The 18,455-nt window shown below is 36.5% G+C and overlaps 1 protein-coding gene across 15 annotated transcripts in view; it reads right to left on the bottom strand.

Moving 5' to 3' along the window:
- Positions 1-18,455, bottom strand: part of KMT2C (lysine methyltransferase 2C) — a 327,314-nt gene that overhangs the window by 187,310 nt on the left and 121,549 nt on the right. For 13 of the 15 annotated variants that reach the window (XM_075550191.1, XM_075550199.1, XM_075550194.1 and 10 more), the window contains exon 3: positions 13,843-13,978. In XM_075550191.1, the coding sequence (XP_075406306.1) occupies positions 13,843-13,978 (136 nt within the window). The remainder of the gene's footprint in view (positions 1-13,842; positions 13,979-18,455) is intronic. The other 2 variants (XM_075550195.1, XM_075550207.1) reach the window with 1 other exon arrangement.

Below are 18,455 nucleotides of genomic sequence, written 5' to 3'. Positions count from 1 at the left end.
GATCAGAAGAATCTACATAACCCCCTCCTCTCTGGGGGACAGACAACAGAAAAGTGGATGAAAGGAGAAGTTGGGCAGTGTAAGACATGACAAAATAATAATTTATAAATTATCTAGGGTTCGTGAGGGAGGTTGGGGAGGTAGGGGAAAATGAGGAGCTGATATCTAGGGTTCAAGTGGAAAGCAAATGTTTCGAGAATGATGATGGCAACAAATATACAAATGTGCTTGATACAATAGATGTATGTATGGATTGTGATAAGAGTTGTATGATCCCCTAATAAAATGATTTTTTTTAAAAAGAAAGTGATTTCTCTGTATCTTCAATCCAGCAGACACACTGACCACAATCATCCACTAGGCTGGCAGAAACCCCTTCTATGACCAAGTGAACTGCACCCAACCCCTATACTCACCCCTGAGTAGAAGGAACCTATTCTGAGACAGGTGGCCCTAACCCCTCTCACCCTGCTGCTGTGGCCTTCTCATCCAGCAGAAAAACCAAACACTTAGTTACCCTATCCCCGCCCTAAAGTTTCCTCCTTTATTTCTTTTATCCTGTTTCCTTATTTTTATTTTCATTTTCCTTGTTTTAAGTTTTTTCTTTTAATTTTTACTATTTTTCTCTTCTGTGTTCGTTCTCCATTTTCTTTCTCCACTCCTTAGTTTTCATTCTTTTTGTATCTATTTGTTGGTTTTGCCCCCTCTAGTTCTCATTCTTTGTTATTTACTAGTTTCACTTTTCCTCGTGGTTTCTAAATACTCTTTGGTTGCTGTTGGTTCCGTTTTTTGAAGGATACTAAAATGATTGCCCAGCACCTTCTGCAGTCCCACGACGGCATGAGAGCCACTCATCAATCATGCATTAATCTAACTCATCTTCAACTACTACATGAATAGCAAACAGAGAACTGCAGAAAAACCCCACCTGTATCACACCCATGAGAAAAAGCAGCAACTAACTTCTACCAATAAGTGAGCAGAGTCATACACCAATCCTGATCACTCAAATATATCAAAGCAGAATAAGTAAATAGAAGAACCGTGCAGAACACACCAACTTGCAATCACCAGTGTAAGAGACAACACAACGCAGTTCACAAAAAGAAGGCAGAGCGACTCAAATAAGTGACCAAAACCAGAGCAAGGAAATCATCCAAAGACAACATGGCACTATAACTACTTGATAAGCTTTAGTGGCTTGTGGCAAAATTAAGGAAAACAAAAACAAAAGCAAGAGAACATACAAGATGGAAGAATTCAGAAAAATATGACAAGAGCAAATTGACAAAATAAATGAAAATGAGAAATAAATTAACAGCAAATAGAAACCCAGAAGATTAATACTAAAATTTCTAAGTAGATAATACCTTGAAAAGACAAAAGAATCAATTAAAAGAAATATGAACAAAACTTTCAAAACCAGTCTACTAAATTAACAATCGGAAACAAAAGAGTGGGGGAGAACTCGTAATTATATGGAAGAGATTCATCAAGAATAATTTATGTGTAACTGAATTTCAGAAAAAGAGACAAAAATGAATATAATCCAGATAAAATTATCAAAGATTTGTTGGCAGAAAATTTCGCTAAAATGAAAGACAAAAAAGTACACAAAAAGTTCAATGGGATAGACTCCAAAAAATAACCAAGACATATCATAATCAGAATTTCCAAAACCAAATAGAAGGAAAGAATCCTGAAAAGAGGTCAAGAAAAATGAAAAGTTACCTACAAAGGAGAACCAATATGACTATCCTCTCATTTCTGGTAGATTATATAAGAACATAATGAGGGGGATCCAGAAAGTTCATAGAAAATTCCCATTTTCTTGTAATTCTGCTCTTCCTCAAATTTTTAGAGTCCTCTTGTAAATAAAATTTTGAGAAAAATAGCCTTAATAAAAATATGCTCACCGAAACGGTTTCTCAAAAAGGACAGCATAATAAAATAAGTAGTAAGTTTGTAAAAACCAGCACAATACTGAACCAAATACCAAAAGGTACAGGCAGAGAATCACAAACAGTAGGCAGGAATCTGAGATTAACACCCAAGAAAACATCACCCAGAAGCCAATCCACATACAAAAATGCCTTAATGTTGTAGTGGGTTATTATTTGGGCTGCTAACTGCATGATCAGCAGTTTAAAATCTCCAGCCAGTTCAAAAGAGCAAGATAAGGCTTTCCACTCCCATAAAACCTATCAGCATTGATAGGGGGGCGATTCTGAAAAAAAGTAAACTACACCTTCAAGACTAATAATAAGAAACCAGAGGGAGAGATGTCAATTTTTAATCAAATACTTTTATTGAGGACTCTTACATCTCTTATCACAATTCATACATTCATCCAGTGTGTCAAGCACACTTGCACATATGCTGCCATCATCATGTTCAAAGCATTCTCTTCCCACCTGAGCCCTGGATATCAGCTCCACATTTGAAATGTCAAATTTTAAATTAAGACAACTACATAAATTAAAACAATGAAAATGCAGTTATCAAATTTCCAAGTGGACAGAAAGGAAGTCAAAACAGCTTCAAGAGAAAACAAAATTGTTTAAGACTGGGTAGAAAATGATAAATTATAGGGTCATCCTGATACAAAAGCCAGGCAAAGATTCACTAAAAAAAAGAACAATATACACATATATCCCACATGAATACAAATACAAAACGTTCTCATCAACAAAACCTAAACCAATATAACTTAACAAAATATGAAAAATATACCATAATCAAATAAGTCATGTCGATATGGAAAGATGGTTCAACATTAGAAAAACAATCAGTATGACCCACCACATATATAAAACAAAGGAAATTAACTGCATGGTGTTAACAAATGACACAGAAAAGGCATTGCCAAAAATCACTATCATTCCTGATAAAAATGCTCACTGAAATAAAAACAGTGAATGTTCCTCAAAATAGCTAAGGGCACATAAACTAAATTCATAACCGATATTAGTTCTCAAGAGACTGATTTTATTCCCTTTGTGAATGGGAACCAGACAAGGATGTCCTTTATCACCATTCCTATTAATAGTTCACTGGAAGCTTTAGCCAGAGTAATATAGTAAGAAAGAGAAATTAAAAGCACCCAAATGGACAAGTAAAAAGTAAAGATATCTCTATTTAAAGATAATATGAATCCCTTCCCAGGAAGACGGACAACAAAAAGTAGGTGAAGGGAGACCATCGATCAGTGTTAAGATGTTAAAAAATAATAATTTATAAATGAGCAAGCGTTCATGGGAAGGGGGGCACTGGGAATGAGGAGCTGATACCAAGGGCTCAAGTAGAAGGAAAATATTTTGAAAATGATGATGGCAACAAATGTACAAATGTGCTCGACCCAATGGATGTATGTGAGGATTGTGTTAAGAGCTGTATGAGCCCCCAATAAAATGATTTTTCAAAAAGATAATATGATCATATACATAGAAAATTCCAAAGATGCAACAAGAAAACTACTAGAACTGAAAGATTAAGCATGGTGGCAAGATAAAATAGTAACATGCAAAAATCAATTTGATTGTTTTACACTGTATAGAAAATCAGGAATACCATCTAAAATAGCAAACCAAAAGGTAAAATATTCAGGGATAAATCTACTCTTGTTGTTAGGTCTCATCTACTCAGTTCAGAAACTTAGCAAAGTTATGTATAACAGTATAAAACACAGCCCACTCTTGTAACATCTTCACAATTGTTTTTATATTTGACTCTGTTGTTGACAATATTCTGTTGCTAATTCTATTGCTATGCTAGTAATAACATAATCAAGACATACAATGTGGTATTCAATGTCAAAAAAGACATTGCAAAATCAATTATGAAGTACAATGCTGTCTGTGATAGGATAATATCTATCCACCTTCAAGGAAATCCAATCAATAAAACTATTATTTAAATCAACTCAACAACCATTGATGAAGGAAGTGGAGAATTATACCAACAATGTAGTCAGAAATTGATAAAACATGCAATCAAGATCCATTGATAATTATTGACGACTGGAATGCAAAAGTTAGAAACAATGAAGAAGGAATGGTGGTTAGAAAATATTGATTTGATGAGGGTAACGGATGTACAAATGTGCTTTATACAATTGATGTATGGATTGTAATAAGAGTTGTATGAGCCCCCAATAAAATGATTAAAAAAAAGAAAATATGTATTTGGTGATAGAAACAAAACTGGAGGTTGCATGATAGAATTTTACAAAATCAACACTAGTTCATAGCAAATACCTTTCTTCAACAACATGAAAAGCGACTATATACACGGACTTCCCCATGGACTACAAAGAAATCAAAATGATTCCATCTGTAAAAAGAGAAGATTGGAAAGCTCAAAATCAGCAAATAAAACTAGGTCGGTGGGGGGAGGGGCGGGAAGGCAACTAGGCCGGGGGCTGACTGTGGAACAGACCATCAACTGCTCAATATCTAAGTTCATGATAAAGCTGAAGACAATGAAAACAAGTCAATTAGAGCCAAAATACAACCTTGAGCACATCTTACCAGGATGACGAAAACACCTCAAGAATAGATTTGACACCCTGAACTCTAATGACAGAAGACCTGATAAACTCTGGGAGGACATCAAGAACATCATTCATGAAGGAAGCAAGGGGTCATGACAAGGGCAGAAAAGAAGAAAAAAATCAAAATATGTATCATTAAGAATGAAACTTGCTCTTAAGCATAGATTAGCTAAAGCAAATAGAAGAAATGGTTAAGTTAAAAGAGCTGAATAGACAAGTTCAAAGGCCAGTTAAAGAAAAAGCCAAATATTAAACAGAAACGTGCGAAGCCTAGAATTATTAAGCCCAAAGGGAAGAGCACACTCAACATATCTTAAACTGAAAGAACTCAAGAACAAAGTCAAGGCTTTTGTAGAAATACTGAAAGATTCTACTGGCAAAATGTTGAATTATACAGGAAGTGCTAGAAAGTCAAGCTACACTGAAACCATTAGACAAAAACAAGGTTCCATAATCAATGCTCATGGAAGCATCAGTCAAGAGATCAAAAGATGCATTGCATTGGGTAAATTTCCTGGGTTCAAGTATAGGAACAATTTTGAAGATGGTGCATGACCAGGCAGGTGTTTCATTCTGTTGTGCAGAGTTGCTATGGGGTTGGAACCAACCTGATGGTACATAATATCAACAACATACTCATGAGCAGTCAGTAAACTGTCTCAAATATCTTTTTTCTTCACAATATAGTTACTGCTGCTGCATGCCAGTATGTATTTTGTGCAGTTTCTATTCCATAGACTTTACATACAATCTTTCTAGTCATTGGAAGGTATAGTTGTGGTCTTCTGAGGCCACAACCTTCACTTTCACAGTTAAATTCACATTGGGCTTTTCTTAATTATCTTTGGCTTATGAAGTTGTCTTAAGATTTTCCAATAAATTTTAAATATCAACATAAATTATGTTGCCAGTTAGTGTTGTGGCACATGCCCTTTACCTACTCTGGGCATCATCATGCAAGCTGAGAATAATTCAATTTTAATAAATTGCTAGTATCTGAGGTTAAATAATTGCAATACTACAGAACATCTGGGATAGTCCATGGACTTCACCAGAAGCTTACAAGAAAAATTAGGACCATGGTGAGAAGTTCTGGGGAAAGCACTGATATAAGACACAACCTTTTCCATTCAGATCTTTCTTCCCCATGTTTCTTAAAGATCAAACATCCTTAGATTGGTGAGGGCAGTGCAGCAAAAACTGTAAGCCTGAAATGGTAAAGACCAATTGCAGATGGAAGTACAGAACAGGTGAGAAATGAAAAACAGACACAAAAACCTTTAACCCTAAAGTAGGAACAAGAGCAAGACTTTGGCCAGGACTCTGACAATCACAGAAAAATGGCAGGACCACTGAGAATGCCCAACCCTAATATCCAGGACACATGCCAACAAAAGATTAAGTTAAATCAGACCAACATGACATATCTGCCAATTAACCTTCCGAAACCTCAAATTAAAGTTAACAAGTTAGAAAAATAAACAAAAGCGTAGAGAGTCTCTCTAAAAACCACAAGTGCAAAAGAAGATCTAAAACTGAAGGTGGAGGAGACACTGAAAAAAACCTTCTCAAAACTAGCACATCTTAGTTATCCCCTGCTGTTATTATACATCACAAGTGAACAGCTTTAACAAACAGAAATTTATTGTCTCACAATTTCAGAGGCTAGAATCTGAATTCAGAGTGCCAAACCTAGGGAAAGATTTTCTCAGCTCTGAAAGAAGGTCTGATCTCTTTTCAACACTGGTAGCCAGGTAGCGCTTGGAGATCTAAATGTATCCTGGAATCAATCTTCCTGGGTCTAAGGGATTCTCATCACAGGGACCCTGACTCCAAAGGATAAATTTAGCTCCCAGCTCTTCTTTATTGGTGGTAGTCAGGTCCCTCCTCTCTGTTAATGCATCTATCATCTTATCTCTTCAAAGGTAAAAGATGATACAAGCCACAGCCCAGGGAAACTCACCTTAAAACTGGACCAAGACAGTGTCACACCCTACCCTAATCCCCCTCAACTGATCAGCAGATCATGTAAAAGTTTATTACATCACTGTCTACATGTAAAAGCACTAGAAATACTGATACAGCAAAGCTGATATATATTTTGAGGGAATATAATCAATTCATGATACAGTTCAGTTCTAAACACAAGATGCACATGAAGAATAAAGTGCACTGTGAGCAACCACAGCAATAACTAAACCCAAACACAGTTCAACTTCTGGTAATTGTTTGACGCCATGTAGTCGGTTCTGACCCTACACACAACAGATTACACAACACTGGTGAGCCAGTCAGGGTGCAGTATAGCACCAATGAAACACACAACTTTCCTCTAGTTCTTTAATGTTTCTTTCCACCCACCATCACGACCTCAATTCTACCTGACAAATCAGATTAAATCAGAACATGCACACTGCTAAGTTTGGTGGGGAAAGGGTTATTTGACAAAATTACAAATTTCATGAAAGAGGCCATCACTAAAAAAAAAGAGGCCGAGGACCTGATGTAGAGGGCTTAAGTGGAGAGCAAATGCTTTGAGAATGATTAGGGCAAAGAATGTATGGATGTGCTTTATACAATTGATGTATGTATATGTGTGGATTGTGATAAGAGTTGTATGAACCCCTAATAAAATGGTTTTTTTTAAATAATAAATAAATAAAATCCAAAAAAAGAGAAATTAAAATGAAAGTTAAAAAAAAAAAGGTCACTCAAAAAAAAAAAAGGCCATCACTAAAAAAAAAAAAAAGAAGCCATTACAAAAACTACAATCCCTATAGACATAAAAGAAAGGGGAATTGATAAGACAACTCTATGCCAATAAGTTCAACAAGTAAGAAAAAGCACACAATTTCTTGAAAGGTACAAACTGCCTACGCTTAGTCAATAAGAAAGAGGTAAACTGGATGTACTATATGTAGTGAATCTATTACTTTACATAAACCATTCCAGCAATAAGAACCCCAGGGTCAGCTGGATTCACAATATGTATGAGACGTGAAAGGTTGACATAATGCCAATTCCATACAATTTTCCCAAGAAACTAGAGAAGGAAAAAATACCAGGGAGTTTTGAAATGTTTGTGGGAAAATTCCAATGCTTTTCAATTCCATTTTTTCATGGACTTTTTGAAGCCCTCTTATACTTCCTAGATCATTTATGATGACAGTATAATCCTAATAAAACCAGACTGACTTTACAATAAAAGTAAATTGCAAAACAATACCCTTTGAATATATATGCAAAATTTCTCAATAAAATCATTAGAATGCCACCTAGTGATTAGCAGTCCATCACTAACAGAATTCATTCTTAATTATACATTAACTCCTAAAATTTTATTGGTTTTCCTTCACACTCAGTCTATAATCTAATAAAAAATGACATGAATTAAACTTCATTTTTTTGTAACGAAGCTATCTAATTGTCCCAATACAAGTATTAAAAACAAAATCCCACTGACTTGTACTGCAGCTTTGGCATAAATAACCATAATACTTAGGTGAGCGCTGGCGGTAAAGTGGTTAGGCACTCAGCTGCTAACCAGGAGGTCTGCGGTTTAAAATTACCAGAAGCTCTGGGAGGAGGCTTTCTACTCTTGTAAAGAGTTACAGCCTCGGGGCTGGCCCCAATCCAAACTACATGGGCAGTTTACATCAGAGGACAGCACTGAAGCTACAGCTCAGGGAGAAGGACATATCTGATCAGAGCACACAGGAGCAAATGAAGGGTGAAGAAGAGATAGTGGAGCATATCCTGCCCCACCAAGCCTTGAGAATGAGATTCCCACTCAGAGCAGCCAATGCACAGAGAAGACCATATGGCCGGCCCCACTACAAGACTCGACATCCCTAACTGACCCACCGCCCTACAGGGAACAACACTGGAGACACAGTATGGGAATTGCGCCCAATTTGACCCCACAACACCAAGGAAAACACTAAGGATGTGCAACAGAACAGTAAAGGAAGCTGAGCAAGGAGGTCCTGAGAGAATACCAAAATTAGACTTTGGGGCCAGGGCATGGCACCTCATCAGACTCGACCAGAAAACACTACTAATGTTCAACAAACAGACCTTGAACTATTTACAGACTTTTCCTTTTTTTTTTTTGGTCATTGTTTTTTGTTGTTGTTTTGTTTTATTGCTTTGTTTTACTCTGTGTTGTTTTTGTGCATATTATTATCTCTGCAGGTCTATCTAGATAAGATAGGCTGGATACACAATCTGGAGGAGAAAACAACGGGACTGACAGTTTCAGGGGGGCATGGAAGAGAGGTAGGTTGGGGCTAACAAACCCAGGGACAAGGAAGCAACAAGTGATCCAAAATCATTGGCGAGGAGGGTGTAAGAGGCCTGATGGGGCTTGATCAAAGAAAATCTAACTGAGAGGATTTACTGAAACCCAAATGAAGGCTGAACATGATAGTGGGACAAGAGGAAAGTAAAAGGAAATAGAGGAAAGAACTAGGAGGCAAAGGGCATTTATATAGGTCTAAATACAGGCATGTACATATGTAAATATGTTTATATGTGATGATGGGGAAACAGATCTATGTACTTATATTTATAGGTTTAGTTTTAAGGTTTCAGATGGACATTGGGCCTCCACTCAAATACAAGAACACTTTGTTTTATTAAATTGGCATGCCATGATGCTCATCTTCCCAACACAATCGCTAAAGACAAAGCAGGTGCATAAGCAAATGTGGTGAAGAAAGCTGATGGTGCCCGGCTATCAAAAGATATAGCATCTGGAGTATTAAAGGCTTGAAGACAAACAAGCGGCCATCTAGCACAGAAGTAACAAAGCCAACAGAGAAGCACACAGCCAAGTTAAAACGAGGTGTTGAAGGGATCAGGTAGCAGACACCAAAGAACAATAACCATCATTGTGTGATCACCTTCCCCACATAAACACCGAAGACGAATGTGCACAAAGTTAAGTGTGGTGAAGAAGGCTGATGGTTCCCGGCTATTGAGAGATATAGCGTCTGGGGACTTAAAGGCTTGAAAGTAAACAAAAGGCCATCTAGCCCAGAAGCAACAAAGCCCACACGGAACCAACACAGCAACTAATGTGATCACGAAGGGCCAAGGGGACCAGGTTTCAAGCACCAAAGGCGGGGAGGGGAAAAATCTTATCATCGTGAATGAGGGGAGTGCACGATGGGGACCCAATGCCCATCTGTAGACAAGTGGACATCCCTTGCTGAAGGGTAGTGGGGAGAAGATGAGTCACTCAGGGTTCAGTGTAGCAATAATGAAGCTCACAACCTTCCTCTAGTTCTTAAATGCTTCTTTGCCCCCAACTATCATGGTTCCAATTCTACCTTGCAAACCTGGTTAGACCAGAGGATGCACAGCAGTACAGTTGAGATCTGGAAACTCAGGGTATCTAGGACAGATGAAGCCCTCAGGCCTCAAGACCAACAGTGAGAGTGGCGATACTGGGAGGGAAGGGGGGGGTGGGAAGGGGGATCTACATATAACCTCCTCTCTGGGGGATGGGCAACAGGAAAGTGGGTGAAGGGAGACGCTGGGCAGTGTAAGAGAAGATAAAATAATAATTTATAAATTACTAAGGGTTCATTAGAGAGGGGTAGCGGGGAGGGAGGGGTGGAAGAAAATTAGCTGATTCCAGGAACCCAAGCAGTAAGCGAATTTTGAGAATGATGAGAGCAACGAATGTATACGGGTGCTTTACACAATTGATGTATGTATGGATTGTGATAAGAGTTGTATGAGCTCCAATAAAATGATTTTTTTAAAAGAGCTGTAAGAGCCCCCAATAAAATAATTTTTAAAAAAAAGAATTACAGCCTCCAAAAACCACAGGGGCAGTTCTACCCTGCCTTATAAGGTAACTCTGAGTCAGAATTGAGTTGATGAAAGTTGAGTATACTTACTTATGTACATGTTAAAGGGTTATCTCTTTCATTCTCATTGATTTATTTGTCTATTCCTTTGGTAACAACACTGAGTTAGTTTTCAGACTTTATGACATTTTAGTATCTGAAGCAACTCTCCCTCCCTTATGAAAGTATCTTGGCTTATATTATTTTTGCATATTCTAACATATTTTTAAAAATCAGCTTTAAAGCTTAAGAATAACTAGAAATTTTGTGTAGGGTTTTCTATTATTTTATTTTAGTGTCTTTACTATTTTTCCAGAAAGTTTATAACTTTTCCCATAAAGAAATCACTTACATTTTTGTCCACTTGTCCAGCAATGCAATACTATTTTAAACTATTAGAAAATAATAGCTTAATATTGTGTATACAAAAAATTGTGTATACTTGTTTCTCACATATAGAAACAAGTTATTTTTATATTTTGATGTGATATCTAGTAATTTTGATAATATCTTATTAATTACAATAAATTATCTTCAGATTATTTAGGAAATTTTAATATTTTTTAATCATTTTATTAAGGGCTCATTCAACTCATCACAATCCATACATATATCCATTGTGTCAAGCAAATTTGTTTATTTGTTTCCCTCATCATTCTCAAAACATTTTCTTTCGCCCAGTCCTGTAAAAAAAAAAATCGAAACAAAAAAAACACATTTTTTTTTCTACTTGAGCCCTTGGTATCAGCAACTCATTCCCTGCCCTCCCTCACAAACCCTTGATAATTTATAAATTATTATTTTGTCATGTCTTACATTGACTGATGTCTCCTTTCACCCACTTTTCTGTTTTGCGTCCCCCAGGAAGGGATTATATGTATATCACTGTGATCAGTTCCCCCTGACCCTCCTGGTATCACTACTCTCATTATTGGTCCTCAGGGGTTTATCTGTCCTGGATTCCCTGTGTTTCCAGTTCTTAACTATACCAGTGTACACCCTTTGGTCTAGCCAGATTTGTAAGGTAGAATTGGGATCATGCTAGTGGGGAGGAGGAAGTGTTAAAGAACTAAAGGAAAGTTGTATGTTTCATCAGTACTACACTGCACCTTGACTGGCTCATCTGTTCCCCGCAATCCTTCTGTAATAGGATATCCCAGTTGCTTACAGATGGTTTTTGGGTCTCCATTCCGCACTCCCTCTCATTCACAATGGTATTTTTTGCTCTTTGATGCCTGATACTTGATCCTACCAATACCTCGTGATCACACAGGCTGGTGTGCTACTTCCATGTGGGCTTTGTTGCTTCTGAGCTAGATGGCTCCTTGTTTATCTTCAAACATTTAAAACCCCCAAAACTGTATCTTTTGATAGCCTGGCACCATCAACTTTCTTCACATTTGCTTATACACCTGCTTTGTCTTCAGCGATTGATCATGTTGGGAAGGTGAACGTCAGTTTAATAGAACAAAGTGTTCTTGCATTGAGGGAGTACTTGAGTGGAGGCCCAATGCCCATCTGCTACCTTAATACTAAACCTATAAACATAAGCACATAGATCTATTTCCCATCATCATAAATATATTTACATATGTACATGCCTGTATTGAGACTTCTATAAGTGCCTTTGCCTCCTAGTTCTTTCCTCTATTTCCTTTTATTTTCCTCTTCTCCTACTATCATGCTCAGCCTTCATTTGGGTTTCCATAATTCCTCTTGATTACACTGCCCTTGATCAAGCTCTTCAAGGCCTCCTACATCCTCCTCTTTATCGATTTTGTATCACTTGTTGTTCTCTTGTCCCTGGGTTTGTTAACACCCACTTCCTTTCTCCCGCCTCCCCCTCTCAGATGTTCCCCATGAACTATCCGTTCCATTGTTTACTCCTATAGATTGTTTACCCTGACTATCTTTCTTCAGGTAATTTATATATTGAATAATTACAATTTAAGAAATTTAACCTACTGGTTTTATTTAAAGGAAACCAGAGTAACAGGAAGAAAATTAATTATAAAAGAGTGGCAGAGTTTGGACTGAAAGACAGGTTATCAACAATATGCTCTCTGCAGAGCATGTATACGCTCTTTACTTCCTAATAAAGATAACTGCAGAGATAGTAGTACAATCCTGAAGAAATAAAGAACATTGGCATTATTCATTTATCTGTTTCAAATTTATTCTTTTATATGGTATAAATAACATTTTTTAAGTCGATACCAAAAATTCTAATGTCATTTATTGAATAATCTGCTTTTTTTTCTATGAGGCATTACGGGTCTATTATTTTCAACTACGGTATATCCTCCAGAATAAGCTGACCCAAATATTCGCTAAGGCTCCTAATTTTACCATGAAAACAGCATTAAAAATGTGTTGGGAAACTCAAAGCTTATACTCGAGTCTATATGGTAGTTTTAAACATCATGATTAATATAAGTTTTCTTCCATTCATAAGGAGTTTTTAACTTTCATTCTTTCATTAAGTATTTGATGAGAAGTAAATGTTAGGGACTATACAAGGACTCAAAAATAAGTGAGGCATAAGTAATCCCTAAAATCTACAAAAGAGTCCAGCAGCAGGCTACCAGGGTTCCAGAAGTCGTCCTAGAGAGTATTTGGAATGCTCTCAGAGAGCTATCAGATTTCTACCATAAACTGGAAACTAGAAAAACTTTCTGTTCTTAATTCTAAGGTCAAGTTACCATTTCTAGGTTCCATGAGAAAATAGAAGCTTATACTAGTATCAGTCAAACCAGAAGTATCAGCCTAATTTTAAATGAACTAATTATAAATTCTAGAGTGGTTTTAGACAATGTTAAGGGTATTGTGAGTAGCATGCTTCCAAATGGACATGTCAAGCAAACAGGTAAGTATGAAAGTCAGGAGTTTGGGAAAGGGTGAATCCTAGAAAGATAAATGTGGGATTCATAAGTACTCAGACAACATATCTAAGAATTTAGCCCTGAGGACTTCAACTTTATAAAGGTAAAACGTCTAGCAGAAGCCAGCAAAAGACACAAAAATAATGAGGTATTCCCAAAGCAAAAGCAAAAAATAAATTCAAGAAGATGAATAAACCAACCAATGGATGATTCCATAATTATATTTTCATCTTTCACATAAGGGCTAAAAACATGTCTTCAAAGCTGAATTATCTTATTTATAGGTGAACAGAAAATTGATCGTTGAGCTAAATTTTATGGTTATTTATTCTGATTCTGGTCTGAAGACACTAGATTAACACTAATCTACTGCTCTGCTTTATAAGCACATTTTCCCCCAATGACACAGAAAGCTATTATCCCCAAATTTAAAGCTACTAATTAATAAAATGTCATCCAGATTTATATCCTTGTGCCCACTGAATTTTCTCCATGTCCAAGTCACTATCATCCATCACAAACATTCAATCCACACTGGTTATGTTCTAACCTGATTCTGGCTTCCACACCAACAGAGACCATGGGACATGAGGAATCCTCAGATGCAGAACTCTGAAGAGGTGGAACTGGCTGTTTGTTGTCCATTTCTGCTTCAGCATCCTCTTCTGATTGTTCTTTGACTTCTGCTGTACAGGAAACAAAAGAATATAAAACGTCCATTTGTGTACATATAAACAAATATATTTCTAAAGCATAATCCACTGCCACCTAATTAATTCTGCCTCACAGTAACCCTACAGGACAAAGTAGAACTGCCCCTCTGGGTTTCTGCAGCTGTAAATCTCTATGGGAAAACAAAACTTACCCTTTTCCCATAGAGTGGCTGGTGGGTTCCAACTGCTAACCTTGCAGTTAACAGACGTTTAGGTGACCAATAAATGGCACTGTTTATTTTCTAATGAAAACATTAATCAAATCATGTAAAATGCAGCATACTTTTCATTTTGTTCAAATTATATTTGACTCAGAAATTCACTAATAACAGATAAGAACGTGAATTTTAAGACTATAGTAATTCATCTAAAAAACAAAAATATTTATGCCCAGTATCAGTCTCTTACAACCTGATCAGCAAGTCACATATTTTAAGTTTCAGGCATTGAAGGCCCTTACTCTTGGCACTAGGCTGTATTAATTAGGAATCCGATTACACTGCTATAACAAAGTTATAATTTTTTTAATTATTTTTTCTCTCAAGTACTATTTGTGAGGATTAGAGGTCCAGGTTGATGGGATATTTTGATAGTTTTATTATAAATTTACTGATCATTTATATAAAATTTACTTATCATACACTTCCAAAGTTAAGTCACTTTTTAAGAGTTGTATATACATCATCACAATCAAATCTAGAGTTCCTTCCCGCATTACTTGCCTCCCAATTTCATTCACCCTGCCTCCTATCCCCGATACACCACTGCATTAGTTATTGTCTCTATGTATCCATCCTTCTGTGCCTCATAAACTAGAAAACCTAACAGAAACACAACAAAAATAAACAGAAAAAGGATAATAATATAAAAATAAAATGTACGAAAGAAAAGACTACCGCCAATTAAAAAAGAGAGAGAGAAAATTTCTGTTGTGGAAAAAGCAACAGATATTAAACCTAGAGCAAATTTAGGCTGAGTCAAGAGGGAGATCAACTGACCAAGTATGCTGTAATACTGGCGCACTTCCAACCACCAAAAAATCAAGTATACAAATAACTGTTGGATAGCAAAGGTACTCCGTCCCTAGACTATGGCCAAAGGGGATCTGTCAGAGACTTAATCTGACTAGGTACTCTGAAGATGGATTTTGAGCTCCCACTGTCCTCCATAGCCTTCTACAAACTTGGTGCTCACAATTTAAACCTTTTTGTTAATCGTTTTATTGAGAGTCCTTACAGATATAACAATCCATAATTCAGATCAAGCATAATTTTATAATTGCAATCATTTGTTTCAAAACATTTTCTTTCTTCTTGAACTTTCATATCAGCTCCTCTTTATCCTCCTCCCACTACCCCCAAGGAACTCTTATTATGTATTTCCCACATCTTACACCATCCGATATATCCATTCACCTACAATTCTGTTATTTGTTCCCCTTGAGTAGGGTTATACAGTCATTATTGCTATCAGTACGCCTCCCCTACCTTCCCATATCCTCAGGAAATCATTACTCCCATTACTGTTTCTGAAGGGTTATCTTGGCTTTCAGTCATCAATCACTCTTAATTATACAAAGGAACATACACAGGTCTCACAAGATTAATGAGGTAAAACCAAGACCATAAAAATAAGGGGAGGAAATATTAAAAGACTAGAGGATAGTTATGTTTCATCAGTGCTTTATGGTTCCCTAGATTTATCATCCCTTCTGTGAGGGAATGTCCAATTATCTTACAGGTGGGTTTTGGGTCTCTACTTCATCTCCTTTCTGTCAATTTGATTGCTTGTTTTAATACCTATCCCCGTGAATACCTCATAATCACACAGGTTGGTGGGCTTATTCCATGTGAGCTTTGTTGCTTCCCTGCTAGATGACTATTTATTTAACTTCAAGCCTGTTAGATCCCAGGTGCTATATCTTTTAATAGCTGGGCACCATCAGCTTTCTTCACCACATTTGCTTATGCACCTATTTTGTCTTCAGAGATCCTGTGGGGAGGGTGAGTTATCATACAGTGCCACATTATTAGAACAAACCGTTCTTGTAGTGAGTTTAAGATTTCAGTAGAGGCCCAAAGTTCATCTGTTTCCTTGCTTATGCCCAAAAATAATACAAACAAACAGAAGAAAAAACATTGTCAATCATCCTCTCTGGGGCTAAGGGGATTGATTACATTGATAAAATCAGTAACTCTTTCAATGGCATAAATTTAAGTTGAGAAAATGAGTTTACATGAATATAGTTCAAGTATGAATTGCAATCCATTTATTGCTTTGTTCAGCCTGAATCCTTAAATGATTGATTGGATTCTGTTTACATCAAGCATGGGGACTGCTGTTAGGAGAAATTTTTCTACAACACTCCTTACAAGGGGAGATTCTTGCTTATCAGATTAATTCCTGTCATGTTAATGCAAGGGGAACATTGATACCAAATATATCACAGTTCTAGTTCCTGGTAAACCAGGAGCCCCACCCAAGGTCTAATGATCCATAGTCTTCGGTGACATTTGTGCTTTTTGCGATTTGTGATGGGGTATTTTTGTTCATCGTAGATTATAAAGCCAGATTCCTTCCATCATGTTCCATGTCATCCCCTGGGGCACTGCCATCATCTTATCTTTTAAATTGGGTTTCTATCATGTCTTTGGTTCCAGACAAAACAGAAAACAATTTAACTCAGAGCAAATGATTTCCTTATAAGTTTCCAGAGTCAATTCTGTTCAAATTCTATTGGTGAGAATTTGCCTTATTTGACAGCAGAAGTGTAAACAAAGTCTCTACCTCAGTAGTTTGTATATATTGCAACTCAAATGGCATAAGCACAAAGACTTTCTCTTTTGCTCATTTTTCATCAGTTATGTCTCATCTTTTTTTTAATTATATGTCTCATCTTACTGATCTGTGCAGTTATTTATAAATTTAGGATTTGAATACTTATTTGGTGAAACAAATTGTGTGAATTTCCCTCAAACGATATTTTTTCCACTTTGATCATGTTTGTCATACAGAAATCTTAAGTTTTACTATATTCCATTTAATAATCATTGAAATGCTCATGAGACTATATGGTAGTAATATAGCATCTTATTAAGGAAAAATTAGTCCTTGGTTTCAAAGTTTGAAGACTTGGAAAAGGTCCCTGGATTGCAGCCATTGGTGGTGTTAAAACAATTTGTTTTTTGAAACAATTTGTAAAGTAGAAAGATAAATGCATAATAGAAAGAAATAGTTGAGGGTGACAGTTATGGCTCTAACCACCACATAAAGTTGGTGGTTAACAGAAGGAGAGAGGAGGGGCTCTACTAATTATTCTTTGTTTAGGGGAGCAGAGAGGTCTTACAGGAAAGATCTAATTAAGTTTTGAGTTAGAACCAATCAAATCAATGAAAAGAACTGCAACTGCCACTGAACCTAAGATTGTAGAGCATGCGCATGGAAGAGCACTTGGAGTCCTCGTAGAGGATAAATGACCCTGAATGTCTAGTATTTCAGTATGGAAGACAGCACACATAAATCATTTTATTGAAATAAAGGAATGATTTGGGGGAAATGGTGTTTGAAAATCCGAGAAAGCATGGGTCAAGTGTTTGGGGTTGGGATCAAGGAGAATGGTAAAAAGAAAGAGATTCAAGGTGTGTTCTTTTCAACTTTTGACTTTCTAAGTGGTGAGGGTATAATGGTTATTTAAAGCTAATCACAATTTCTATTAATAAATTTTGAAGAAACTATTTGTGACTTGCAAAAGGAAGCAGCTAGAAAGAGCAAGAGGTTTTTCTGTGTAGCTTACACCCTAGTATTTCTACAACCAACGATAAGGAGGAACAGAGTTCTGCTAAATAGATTTTCTGCTTATAATACTAGAAATCCTATAAAGTGATCACCCATAAAAAATATATTTTATTTCTACCCGGAGATGCATGGAGCATATGTGGGATAATTTATGTCTGTCCTATTGCTAGGTAATGAGGAAGGAGAGTTCCAGATGCTCTCTGAATTCAGTTTCTTGTCAATGAACTGCTGCCTTCATATTCCAATTGTCTTCTAATATTGACATTTTCTAATAATTTCCATGCTTCATTAGATTGTCTTTCTTTGAAATGGGAACTAATAAGGATCTCTTCCGGACAGCTACCTAAGTAACTGTCTTGCAATTTTTTTTTTGCAGAGACAAGTGAGTGCTTCAAGATAATATCCATTTATTGAAGCATTTCAATTAATATTCCATAAATTCAAGGGTTCTTGTTCATCACCAATGCCTTTAATGTAACTTGGACTTCTTCCTTCAAAACCATCTGTTCTTGGATCATACGCTACCACCTGAAATGATTTATCATCCACCAATTCTTTTTGGTACAATGCTTGTGTAATCAATTTGTAACCACTAGGTGGCAAACCTGCAGTGGTAATTGTACTGAAGAACCTAATTAAGTTTAAGAAGTTCCCA

The sequence above is a fragment of the Tenrec ecaudatus genome, chromosome 5 (assembly GCF_050624435.1).
Source record: "Tenrec ecaudatus isolate mTenEca1 chromosome 5, mTenEca1.hap1, whole genome shotgun sequence".
In the NCBI taxonomy this organism is placed as follows: domain Eukaryota; kingdom Metazoa; phylum Chordata; class Mammalia; order Afrosoricida; family Tenrecidae; genus Tenrec; species Tenrec ecaudatus.
Note: the sequence above shows the minus strand (reverse complement) of the source record. Positions and strands in the feature narration are given on the sequence as shown.